Genomic DNA, 13036 nt, shown 5'->3' with positions numbered 1-13036 from the left:
TATTAAATAAATAAGAAGTCAAGTTAAGTAAAAAAATATATATATTTACATTTTTATTTTCTTAAAACAGGAATTAACTGTCTTGTTTGGCTCATTTTCAAACAATGTGTAGCTCCGTGTTATCTTTCGATTAATTATAAATTAATGGTGAGAGTGACGTCATTGTGTCGCGACGTCATTATCGACGGAACCTGAGAAGGCAACACTAACAGCCTCAGCAAGCTGGACGCTTGCCTTTGCTCTTTCAAGCAAATATTATTACAATTATTAGCGTACTTTTGTGATTTATATTTTGAAGAATTTAGTAATGAATTCGTGGTTCACCTGGAATCGATTTGTTGGTAAAAGTCAAGAACGAAGAGGAATGCCTATGCGGTTCCGCTAGCTAATGTTAGCCTAGCCTCGGTGATTACAAACATCGGGGGACGCCAACCCCAGTGACCCCCACTTTGTTTTTTTCTTTTTTTGCAATGACTCAATCTTGATCTTCTGAAAGCCTTTCTGAGAAACTATCATCGGTCGATCGTGCCTCCATCTCTAGGATGAGAAACTGTGAGTACCAACAGATCGACCCGCTGGCGCTGTCGGTGACGACCGCTTCGGTTCAGAACCGAAGCGATCAGAAAAAAGTGGAACGGCAACGAAGAAAATGGCAAGTGTTCCCGGGGAAGAACCGATTTTTCTGCGATGGACGGGTCATCGTGGCTAGACAGAGTGGCGTCCTCCCTCTCACGCTGGGGCTTATTGTTGTCACCTGTGGCCTTTTCTTTGCTTTCGAGTAGGTCAAGTCAAGTATTGTTTTGTTTTGTCGTTCACTTTTCTATTTCATGCTTAACTTTATTCTTTTCTTTCTTCTAGTTGCCCATTTCTGGTGGTGCATTTGACAGTTTGCATCCCAGTGATTGGTGGAGTGCTTTTTGTATTTGTGGTCCTCTCCTTGCTGAGAACCAGCTTTACAGACCCAGGCATTCTACCCAGGGCCACCTTGGATGAAGCTGCTGACATAGAAAAGCAGATAGGTAAGATGCACCAATTTTCTAGGCAGATGGACTAGATGAGCTCAGCCATATGTCTGTGAGGAACTATGCTCCCAAACCTAAGCAGCTTACCCCAACACCATTGCAGTACAGTAATCCCTCGAATACCGCGGCTTCACTATGTCGCTGTTTTTTTTCTGGGGGAATTTTTATTAATTGTTTATTAAATTTTTTCATTAGCTCATCAAAAAGTGAAAATCCATGCTGAAATTTGCAAGGAGAAACCTCTCTCTTGCCCTCCGCTTGCTACTAGCACTAAACTAAAAAAAAAAAAAAAAAAAAAAACCTACTTTGTGGTTTTTTGTTTATCGTGGCCATGTCTGGTCTACATTAACCGTGATAATCGAGGGATTACTGTATTTTCTCCTGACTTTTCATGTGCACACAACATTTGAGTCATGTTTTCTACCTCCAGATACCTCAGGGTCCTCGTCCTATCGACCCCCTCCAAGAACCAAGGAGATCCTCATCAACCAGCAGGTGGTCAAGCTCAAGTACTGCTTTACTTGTAAAATGTTTCGCCCTCCTCGGACTTCACACTGCAGCCTTTGTGACAACTGTGTGGGTAAGGATGTGGCGGGAAGTTGCAATCTTGCTCAAACTATTTCAATTTTACTTTGAAAAACACTAGTAATAAAAGCCACTAGGTAGTGTGATATTAAGAAAATAGGAACAATTTACTTTAACAGTAAGAGAAGGAAGAAAATTAGACAAACAAACAAAAAATAAAAACAAATAATTATTTTCTATATTTCCTAGATTTGGGTCTTAAATCTCGGTTCTGACGTTCCTGTCTGTTGTTCACACATTTAAAAAATCTGTGTGTTGATGTTTTACTTTCTACGTACGACACAGTTACCTCAGAAAATTTACACTTGAGTTAGAGGATATGATAAGTTATAAGATGAGAGTTTCATTATCTGCTGTGTGTTTTGTTTTTTTCAGAGAGGTTTGATCATCACTGCCCATGGGTTGGTAACTGTGTTGGCAAGCGCAATTATCGATTTTTCTACAGTTTCATCATCTCCCTGTCTTTTCTGACCTCCTTCATATTTGGCTGCGTCATAGCACACATTACTTTGCGTGAGTTCTTTGACTTCAATTTGCACTGAGATAACCTGCATCATTATTCATCATATTTCTTTAAATAATCCAGGTTCTCAATCGGGTCAAAACCTCATCCAAACCATTCAGGAGAGCCCTGCCAGATATCCTTTTCATGTAAATGTCTTCTTTTCGGATCTGTTGAACTATTATGGAACTTGGTGTGGTGGTGGCTAGAAAGAACACAGGATTTTCAAGCCGTTCTCAATTCTAGATCAGTTCTTAATAGGATAAGTGTTGACTCAAACACAGATGGCTTTCAAACTGGATGGATGGCTGCCTTCTGTCACCGTGTTGGCATCATCATTTAATACACACCTTCTTTGTTGGAAACTATTTTGACCTTTCTGCGTTGCACAGTAGAACATTTAAAAACAATTTACTTTGCAATCTATTATAATTAAATATTCTCAAACCTTTTTGATTGTGCCAGAGTAATTCAAGAAAAAAGAGTCCAAAATTGAATCTATTGATAGCACTGACATGAATCCTTAACTTTGCTTTTATACTGTGGTGGAGCTGGTTATTTGTTTCTTCTCCATCTGGTCCATTCTGGGCCTCTCAGGCTTTCATACCTACCTAGTAGCCTCCAACCTTACGACAAATGAAGATGTAAGTAGGGCTTGCATGACAAAAGAGGATTTTTATACACCGCGTTCACTAATATTTACGTGTCACTTTATGTTTATTCTCCAGATTAAGGGCTCTTGGTCAAGTAAAAGGGGTACAGAGGAGTCGGGGAACCCATACACCTACAACAGCATCCTTGCCAACTGCTGTGTGACATTATGTGGGCCAATGCCCCCTAGGTATGTCAAAGTCATTATCTGGCAACAGTAGATTTATGTGTGGCATATATTAACAATCAATTAATGCAGTGAATGAATAAATAATGGCACCCTGTCAATATGCTATGACAGCTGGAACTCAACTTGACATATTTGACGTTAGCGTGTTCCGGACTACTAGTCGCACTTTTCTTTACAGTAATGCGTGATCGTGCGACTTAGGTTTGTGTGTTTAGTTTCATGTTATAGTTGTCTGAAAATCTCATGTTAACCGATGCCTGTTTAGCCCGTTGTTCTCCATTTTATTATTTAACATATTTTTGTTTTTGGTTCTAATAAAATTAAAAATTGCCTTCCCTAAAGTGCGACTTATACTCCAGTGCGACTTGTTTATGTTTTTTTTTCCTCTTAATTGTGTATTCCTTGGCAGGGTTGAGTTATACTCACAATAGCTGTCTAAAAAAGGCAACCACCAAATTAAAACCAATGTTCTCTCGTACTTGCGTGAAAAGTCTACTGTGTTACTTTGTATAATTTGTTTTGTTTATTTAGTTTTTTGTTTCCTGTTAAACTTCAAGAAGTATTTAATGGTTGCTTCCGAGTCATTAACTTTCTAATCCTTCAACAACTAAGTTTCCCCTTTGTTGCTGATACACTTATTCCGAACAGGGTTTTTTCTGTAACTTGTCAAACCTGTTGTAACTGCTAATTATAAAACCACGGGATTTTTTTTTATTGACAGCCTGATTGACAGGAGAGGCTTTGTGCCATCTGAAGAGTCCGTCGTCCCTGCCGCTTCAGCGTCAGAGATTGAGCTTCCTTCCTTTGCGGCCAAGAATGATGCAAACATGGTAGGGTGAACCATTTTGAAACTTCTATTTGCTTGCTGCTTAAGCGATTTAATGGGGCATACATTATCCAGTTGATTAATGGCTTTCTTTTTGTTTACGTAGCCATCTTAAATGTAATGCATCATATCTATTTTTACCTTGAAAACATTTATGATTTTGATATTTAATGGAAATTGTGCTGGTTAGTGGTTATCTACCTCTTATACATTTGTTTTAATGTACAGCACATAGTAATAACCTTGTGCTCATTTATCCTTCACCATTGTGCATGATGCGATTTCACAGCAAAGATTTCGGCATTTGATTTTATTTGCTATTTTAGCCATTTTGTTCTCGTATTGCTAGCTACATTTACAATCTTAATTCATTAATAATATGCTTGATTCTTCTTGACATTTTAGACATAATGAGTTCTGTTGAATTGAATACCAGGTACATAACTTTGTTGTTTTGGAACTTGAATTGGGAACATCCTTAACAACAATAGTTTGTCTTTCCAAAGAAGATTGGAAACTCCTAAACTGTGCTGTGATATAAATATATTTTTCCCCCCATTCCCTCTACATGTCCAAAAACGTTGGTTACAAAGAGCCAAACTTTCCAGGTCACCTTTTAATGGCCAATGTTGTGCTGTATCCATTCCACTCACCAGGAGGAAACGTGTCAGGATTTTTCTTTGTCCTGCACAGCCTGAGAAACTATTCAGCATGAATAAGGTGGATGGTAAGCCCAGGGGGTCAATCATATATCGCCACCACTTTTCTTCCTTCCATGACATTCTGCAGTCTTTTTTTTTTAATTTTATTTTCATTTTTCTTTTTTGCGGATCAAGTCTCGTCCGATGTTATGAATTCTCAACTTTTGGGTGTGTTCACTAACGCCAATGCGCATGCTTCATTTGCCTTGAATTTCATGTCCACTCACCCATGTCGGAGATGGGTCGCAACCACTTTGTGATGTGTCGCCATCACTGTCTTCCGTCTTTTCAATCTACATTTGTTGTGGTTCTTTTTTTAAAAAAAGTCACTTCTTACTCTGCCGACATTATGATAAGCAAACAGGAGTCGGCACGTTTCACCTTGTTTCACGTGGTTGCCTCCTGCATGCATTTAACTGTCTCAATTGACTGCCTCTAGCATCTCAAACTGTCATCAGTCCCATTACTGCCTTCATTCATGCTGGAAGCTATCCAAGCTAACTAACAGATGAGACTTAATTGACAACAAGGCTTTTCTTTTGTGCGCTTTTGACTTTTTGCTTTCTCTTCCTTTTTTTCCTCCCGCGTAGTGCACACGGGGCACTAAAGATGTGCTCGAGAGGATGCTCCACTCCTCCGCCTTTTATGGTCTTTGCCGTCCCGGCACTCCCAAGACCACTCCCCTGGGTGCGGTGGTCACCGGCGCCCCTGCACGCGCCTCGGCGACACCCCCGACAACGAGGTGCTCGCATCAGCACGCCGGCCCTTCGTGGCATCTCTTCTCCAGAAGCAGCACCAGCGACTCCATGCAGTCGAGCAACCCTGCGTTTCGTTTGGCATCTCCTTCGCCGTCTCTTAGTCGGACCACGCTGGCTCTCAGCGAGGCCTCCGACATTGGGTTTATCCCATTACCTTGAGCGTGTTCACTCGGAGGTCCCCAAAGAGGTTTTTCTCCTCAAGTTCTCTCAAGTATGGATTTCAAAGTTGATTAAAAGCGCAGAAGTGGACATTTGACACTTCATTGTTTAAACAACCCAGCGCATTCCTCTACATTTCTACAGTAAAGACCACAAAGCCATTGAGGCAGGTCACCACAGTGTTTAATTTCCTGCTCAGGTAACTTATGCAAACCACTCTGAAAATGAGATTCTGGATGATGGAAAGAAAATGTCACTGGACTATCAGTGATCCATTTTGGAGAAAGTCTGAGTTTGATGAGGTGGTACTGAACCTATCACACACACACATCAATGAATGGCTCAATCTAAAATTTGCTATATATACACAATACAAACATAGGACATGTGGGTATCCACTACATATTTTTCTAATTGAGCTGACATACATTGGACTGCAGTGGTTGTGATTTTAAAAATCTACATGTGTAAGAGTTCTTTTGGGTTACTCTTACTTTTTCTAAAATGTATTGGTCAGTTGAGGACCTAATTGTCCTTATTGAATCTGAGTAAGTCAGTAGTTCATTGTTATTATTTATTTTTAATTTTTATAAGTTACCATGTCTTGTTTAATGGACTCAACCATGAAAAATAGGAAACGGATTAAGTGAACGAATTGAAATGCGCCAAAGACAGGGTCAATATGGGAACCCGTTTATGTTTCTTACTTGACTATTTGATATTTGGGAACCAATTATTTATTTGGCTGAATGTGTGCCTGTAAAATATATATATTTTTTTTAGTTTGGAAGATTGTTTCCGGAGTTGTGTTGTCATTCATTTGTCAAAGTTGGAAGGGAAACTCAAGTCATCCAAAAAATTGGGTTTCCCTCTCAACTTGTGTGTATTTTGTATTGAATTTGTATTGCATTTCAATCAAAACAAAGTGTATTGTATTCTGCTTAACCTCAGAGAACAAGCTTCTGTTTCAATTGCCTCTAGGCAATTTCAAACGTTCCATAGTTTTGAAACACTTATGACTGACGTCAGTCATTTTAATGTCTTTGTTTCTTATGTTTTTAGCACATTGAGATTGCAATTTTGAGCTTTCGCCTTGGAATTTTGGCTTGGATCTTGTGTGGATTTTGCATGTTCTTCTTCTGAGATGCATGTTTGTTTATTGAAGAACTTTAAGTTGTCCATAGGTGTGAATGCAACAATTACTGGTTTGTGTCCTGCTATCTGCTAGTGACCAGTCTAGGTTGTTCACCGTCTCTTCGTCCAAACATGAACTGTCACACTACTAGAGGTTGATAGTTAATTTTCGCCACTAGGGGCCACAGTGTGCTCAAGGATGGTGCCCGTATGCTTAGACAGGAGTTCAAAGAAGTAGACCATAAGGCCTTTTGATGTTCTAGATTTATATTTTATAAACCTGAACATTAGAGTATGTCTGACTGACAATGTAACTGTTGAGCACTAAGAATTGTTAATAAAACAATCACGTTTTGGGATTTGTGTTACGGCTCTCTGTTTCTCTCCCATCCACAGAACAAGTTTTTCCAATTGCGGTGACAGTAAAACAACGATGCTTAGCCTCATGGAAACAATGGAGGAGGTGCATATTGAGCACACGTGTTCAGAATCTGTCAAGTTTGATCTCCAATGTGCGTAACAGGCGCCCTAAAACGCTACACTGCAAGACAGGTGAGGCACGTGTGTGTATATTATGAGTGTTGCTGAGATACAGTGAATGCAACCGAAACCAACTCGTACTCAACTTCTGCATAAATAAGAGATAAACTCAGTATTTGAACATGTCTGCTTTTGGGAGGTGCCATACACCATTTGAAGATATTTCAATAGCACAACTAGTTTTGCTTGGAAAGGTACCCAATCTCCCAGTGTTTAGTCTGTGCCCAGATATGCTTTCAAAAGACTGTTCGGCCTGTAATTACCCCGCTTTAAAATCAGAGGAAAACTTTGTCTGGATCTCAGGGTTTGCGAGGGGTTAAGGTCAAGGGTTAACTGGACCCAACAGTCCAGAAAAAAAGAATAGCATTTGTTCATTTGGCTTAAGTAACTAACCCCCTTCTAAAAAACATCACTCATTATTGTGGTGCATTGTTTTTTTTTTTTTATGTACAGTGGATGCAAAGCACATTTATACTTCTTCCTTGAATTCAATATGAATAAATTGGTCTGATCTTCTGGTAAAATTGCAGAATTAAACAAATATTCTGCTCAAATTAATACCACGCACAGTTGTTTTTCACATTTTTTTTTTTATTGAAGATAGCATGTAATCATTGACAGCAGCACCGGGTGGAAAAAGTAACTAAAGCCATTAATGCCCTTGCTGACATTCAGTAAATGTTTGCTTTCAGCTCTCCCAGTTAAAATAGATTGGACATCTAATTCTACCAATGGCAATGTATTGTTAAATAAGTGGCTGATCCTCTGTGTCACCCTTCTTCCATTTTTGAAGGTTAACACAACAGTCAAGCCAGGCTACAATCAAGAAGTGGTTGAAAAACACCGGATTTATAATTAAAAACAAAGTCACCCAATCAGATTTGAGCACTGACATGAAAGAAAGCTGGCACCAGATTTCTATTCAAACCTTCCTGTTTTCATTTTGCAAAATCAAATTACTATCTGGTTGGGTCAAAGTCAAGCAAAAAAGACTTATTTTTCTCAGTCATACATCTGGGAATTACTTTGCAATTGACACAAGTTGGAATTTATCTTCACTGTTAACTCTCCACCCTAAAAACTTCATCATCTTAGGGCAACTTAAACCATTTACATGTCAATAGCATTCAAAGAAAATGTGATGTATATACCATCGTCTTTTACTTGCTTTGGCAAACGCTGTATTATCAGCAAACATCTAACAGATGGACAGATTTGGACTTATTTCCTTTCATAGGAGAAGTGGCAAAGCTTCATAGACTCAAGAACTGCATTGTGTTGTGAAGTAGGAACTCTCTTGTCCAAAGGAATTTAAACCGTTTGCCAAAGGAGAGAGTGGCCTTTTCATGCAGTTTACTTGCTAAAGTGTGTCATGCTCTTGACCTCCACTGGCGTGCGTAGTAGAGGCAAAAAAAAAAAAAAAAAGGCCACCCAGTTAGCCGGACACTGGCCAACTTTCAGAATAAGAGGGCCAGCTGAAAGTTAAAATAAGAAGACTTTTTTTTTTATATATACTAGAGTAGTGTTCACATCAGGCAGACGTTTTGGCTTGGAATAAATGCTGAGCTTGGCCACTTTCGCTCCATAATTCCAAGGGACATGCGGTGGTTGTCACTGCAGACAGATTTCAGTCTCTCACACTTTTTTTTTGTTGCCACTGGATTCAAGACATTGGTTATAACTGCACACTGTAATTAGATCCAATAAAAAATATGCCTTCAAGCTAAAAGATAATAATACATACACCGCTTTTTCACATGACTTACTCTTACATCACATGGTGCCTTTGACGGGAGTAGACGTCCAAAGGATTATGAAGGTGAGGCCCAAAAGTCAAGAAATGCGCTGTAAGGGGTTGGTCAGTACGTGGAGTTGACAAATGTTTGCCCTCTTTCACCCGATGTGGATCTCAACCCTAAATGAGGGGTCACTAAACCGGTCCTGCTTTTTGTTCCAAATTCCAACAGTTCAAAGACCTGACTGGAATCCACTGAATGCACATGTAAAAAAAAAAAAAAAAAAACAGTTTGGTGACAAAGTGTCATCTTATTTAATTGTAATGAAATCCTTCACCCAGCCGTTTGTGAAATATCTTCTTTAGGGACCCCTGCTTTAAATCAGGGCAGGAGGTATAAAATGGAGATCATAAAACTGCCTGAATAAGATACGATGGCACAGCTATAATGAATGTTGAGTGAATCTGACTGTGCTGCATTCCACAACAGTGGGGAAACTCCAGAGTACTAGTGTGTCTACATTCTCTTTTCTCTTTTAAATACCATCTTTTTAAAAAAAATATTTGCCTTTTCTTTCATTATTTGAAAATTTCTGACACAAGGGTCCTTCCACTTGTCTGTGAGAGGCAGGATGTCACAAGTCATCTATTCTGATAAAAGATGACGTTGAAATTTGTCAAAAGGATGAAAAATAATTCATTTAATGATTGTCACATTCAAGTGGGGGATGATGTTTGCTCAATGCTGACTAAATTTGTCAATGCAGTACAACCAAATATCATGCAAAAGTGAATTTAATGCAACTACCTGGTTGTTTTTGCCTGAAATTTGTTGAAAATATAGCCAAAATATGCAGATGCCTCCTGAGAACAAGTGTGAGAATTCTTCCTTGATTTACGTTTACAATAAGTTGTATGTGTGTGTGTGTGTGTGTGTGTGTGTGTGTGGACTTGTTTTAATGGTGTATTGACAGGGAGGCAATTCAAATGTCACATGTGTATATAATTATCATTGTGTTTGTTATGGCTGTATCATAGCAAAAAATATGCCATCTTTCAGGGACAAAGATCAACTTTTCACATTTTATTCGGGTCTGTCACATCAATTCAAGGCATACCTTTACAACAGCAACATATTTAGACTAAGTAAGATGTTGCGCAAGAGAGAAGCTTCTCTAGTCCGGTATATTTGAAGGTATGAATCCCATTTTGTTTTTAGAATCAATGGGTATTGCTTATGTGGGTGTTAGTAGATGTCAAAGAGACACTGGGGATTTGTCTCTTTGTTGTGGTATAGAGAAATAGGAAAAAAATGACGTTCTTTATGGGTCCAATAATGTTGACTATGGAGTTCTCTAAAGGGATTATTGCAAACTATTTGGTGGGTGTGGGTTTTTTGACAGGGTTGAGTTGGATGTTTGTATGGGGCAACCATGTAACTACTTGAACAGAGCAGCCGCTATCACGTTGGGGTTTAGAAAAGCACTCTTGAAGTCTTGTCCAACACACATGCAAAGCTGCATCCAGACTACTTGGATTCTTTTGGCATGGCCTTAAGACTCCTTTCCCAGCCACTTAATGAGCAGGTCTAGGTCTTCACTGACAGTTGACGCTAACCCTCATGGCATTAGAAAAGTTTGAAAGCCATCATGTGAAACTCACAGCCCGGTCATCAAATGTACTTAGACCTGTAGTTACAAACTCTGTGGTCCAGATACATGGTTTTGTTTTCTTCCCCAAAATGTCAGAAATTTGACTCAGAGGAGACAGCTTTTTATTGGTTCTCTGTCAAAGTGTCTTCTTATGACTCTGGTGCTGGCTGGTTGAGCAATAGACAATATATAAATCATGTGACCAATCAAGCTATATCATGCATGTTTTTGGAACGTGGGAGGAAACCGGAGTACCCGTAGGAAACCCACACAGGCCCGGGGAGAATATGCAAACTCCACACTGATGGACATGACCTGGATTTAAACCCAAAACCCCCGAGTTGTGAGCCCGACGTGCGTCACTTCCAAAACAAATAAATGAGAATATGAGATAAGTAGCTATAGACCTCCTCCTAACCAGAAGATAAGATCAATAATCATTACTTGATGTCAACTTGAGAAGACAACTCAAGAACCAAATAACTGGGCTGCAAAACCTCTGCTGGCCTAAAGAAAAATATATGAATCACAGACTGATGTTAATTCTATTTTGTCCATGAGTACTTATGAAATAATTCCAAATTTTCAATCAACTTCCTTTCATTGCTTTTTCCTTGGTTGCACTGCTTCCAGATATGTGTTTTCATATTTAATCATTTAACCAATCACATTTCAGCCATTATTTGTTGCCAGGGTTAGAAATCTATATGGAGGCCCCGCAGGATAAATTAAGCGCCCATAAAACTGTTGCTTTAACCAATCAGATTTCGAGTTGGCCACACTAAGGCTTTCTCACGTTCACAAACTATGATCTTCTAGTGATAAAGTGGACTAGCCAGATATAACAAACTATCTGTTGCAAGCTGCACAAGGTAACAAATTGTTGTTTTGATATAATAGCGGTTTTGTTCACCCATAATGGCTGAAGAAAGAAGAAAATGATATAGTTGCAGATTTACTGCCCAGTGACATCATTAAGAAATGTCTATTTTTATTGCGCATGACCAAGGTCAGAGTTCAAACGGCCATTTTTAAAATGGCGGGTGAGGTAGCAGCCGGCTCGGTAGTGGACTGCAGAGCAGCTAAGAAGTGACGATTTACCGAATAAAGACCTGATAAACTTCTTACAGGACAATGTTGCGCATTCGGTACGTTGTCGTTTAGGCATTCCGAAGTCCAAGATGTCGTTTTAAGAGTGCTTTTTTGACGGGAGCATGCTTGGTTAGCGTGTTGTCGCTGGCTCCACGTGGATGGGTTCAGAAAATGTTTGCGAACAAATTGGCTACATTGCGTTGCTTGTAGCTCTTTATGTTTAAAGAGTAACCATTCAATTGTACGTTTCAGTTCCTCGCCGAGCACCGACTGCTGTGAAACATCAAGAATGTGTCCAAAACGACCAAAAAGGAGCAGTTCGTCGACGCCATAACAAGCAAATGTTTGTCAGCAAAGTGAGTCCATTTTTAAAAATAGTTTCCATGTTCTCTGTGTATTAATTGGCGTTCAGGAGTTAAGACTTTGCTCAAATAGCTTGTTTTTCTTTATGATGCATTCTATTTTTTTGAATGAAAACACTAACTACTATTGGCTTTTGATTCCTTTCGCTTGAATATATAGATCTAACAATAGCGCTGGGATCATTTTAGAATCAAGTTTAAACTTATGATAAAATAACTTTTTCCCCGGTGTATGAACAGAAAATCGGAAGCATTTACTTTTTTAAATGAATGGATTTGAAATGATTTACTGGGAAAAACTCATCCAGGATGAAATAACATGGGAAATTAATGTGGGTCATTTTGGCAGCAGAATGGTTGAATAGGCAATGACATAATCACACTGATGTTTTTGTAGCGGTTTGAAGTCACGAAGACCGAGGAGGAGGTCAAAATCGACGAGAAGACCAAAGAAATCAAGGTAGCAGTTGTGGACTGTGTTTCAGGTTATTTAATTTATTATTTTCATATGTGTATTAAAACTACTCATTTTGTATCTTGCTTCTCTTCAGGGTCCACCCAAGTTTACCAAATGGACATGGTGAATGGCAGTCTGACAACAACATCCCCTCACTGGTACAGGGTCTTCAATTCTGGTGCTTGAGGGACCTTGTCCAGTATGTTTTCCATATCTCCCACATCTGAATCAAATGATCAACTCATTTGATTTTGGTGTGTTGGAAAATGGAAAATAAACTGGTTAAAAGGCCCTTTCGGACTGGAGTTGGAGATCCCTGTTATGGACTCTTATTTTTGAGCCTTTCTGCAGTGGTCAAAAAGTAAACTGAGTCACCAGAAGGAAGTATATCTCTTATTCCCCCTGTGGGTTTAATACTGCTTGCAGATAAAGCAAAGATGTGTGTCTTATAAGAGGAAAGGCTTTCATGGTAAGTCCCTTTGTAGATAGAAAATATTTATTTAAAGATTTTATTTCTTTGTACTTATAATATTTTTGACTTTTTCTTTTTTTTCTTCCAGGATTCCACATTTTCATTTACCAATGGATGTTCCAGCACTCTTTTGAAAACCTCAATTTTTTGGAAAAATAAAAGTTCATGAATTATACATTTTACTTGTGTTCCTTTGCT

At 39.0% G+C, this 13036-nt stretch overlaps 1 protein-coding gene and 1 long non-coding RNA gene across 4 annotated transcripts; both read left to right on the top strand.

Annotated features, from left to right (window-relative positions):
* The first annotated feature begins 174 nt into the window (after nt 1–174).
* zdhhc18a (zDHHC palmitoyltransferase 18a) lies at nt 175–7693 on the top strand. 3 transcript variants are annotated; one of them, XM_077721462.1, is made up of 10 exons: nt 175–778; nt 859–1019; nt 1453–1602; nt 1983–2120; nt 2194–2245; nt 2651–2753; nt 2838–2950; nt 3672–3780; nt 4433–4503; nt 5068–5213. In XM_077721462.1, exons 1-9 carry the CDS (start codon nt 543–545, stop codon nt 4472–4474), a joined length of 1104 nt encoding a protein of 367 aa, XP_077577588.1. In that variant the 5' UTR covers nt 175–542; the 3' UTR covers nt 4475–4503; nt 5068–5213. The 3 variants fall into 3 exon arrangements, with proteins under 3 accessions (XP_077577588.1, XP_077577589.1, XP_077577587.1); XM_077721463.1 differs by lacking the exons at nt 4433–4503; nt 5068–5213 and adding an exon at nt 6925–7693; XM_077721461.1 differs by lacking the exon at nt 4433–4503 and having other exon boundaries at nt 5068–6887.
* A 3758-nt stretch (nt 7694–11451) lies between these two features.
* On the top strand, nt 11452–13013 carry LOC144199556 (uncharacterized). Its single transcript, XR_013326939.1, has 5 exons — nt 11452–11603; nt 11800–11903; nt 12307–12369; nt 12461–12835; nt 12927–13013. It is a non-coding gene; the product is annotated as an uncharacterized LOC144199556 (long non-coding RNA).
* Nucleotides 13014–13036: the final 23 nt, after the last annotated feature.

This window comes from Stigmatopora nigra, chromosome 7 (assembly GCF_051989575.1).
Source record: "Stigmatopora nigra isolate UIUO_SnigA chromosome 7, RoL_Snig_1.1, whole genome shotgun sequence".
NCBI classification, from domain to species: Eukaryota; Metazoa; Chordata; class Actinopteri; order Syngnathiformes; family Syngnathidae; genus Stigmatopora; species Stigmatopora nigra.
This window is presented reverse-complemented; position numbering and strand designations above follow the sequence as displayed.

Coding starts and splice junctions, on each gene's coding strand:
- zdhhc18a (XM_077721461.1), top strand. CDS start 543: ATGAGAAACTGTGAGTACCAACAGATCGACCCGCTGGCGCTGTCGGTG. Junction 2,246..2,650: donor ATTCAGGAGAGCCCTGCCAG/ATATCCTTTTCA, acceptor TTGCTTTTATAC/TGTGGTGGAGCTGGTTATTT. Junction 3,781..5,067: donor CCAAGAATGATGCAAACATG/GTAGGGTGAACC, acceptor CCTCCCGCGTAG/TGCACACGGGGCACTAAAGA.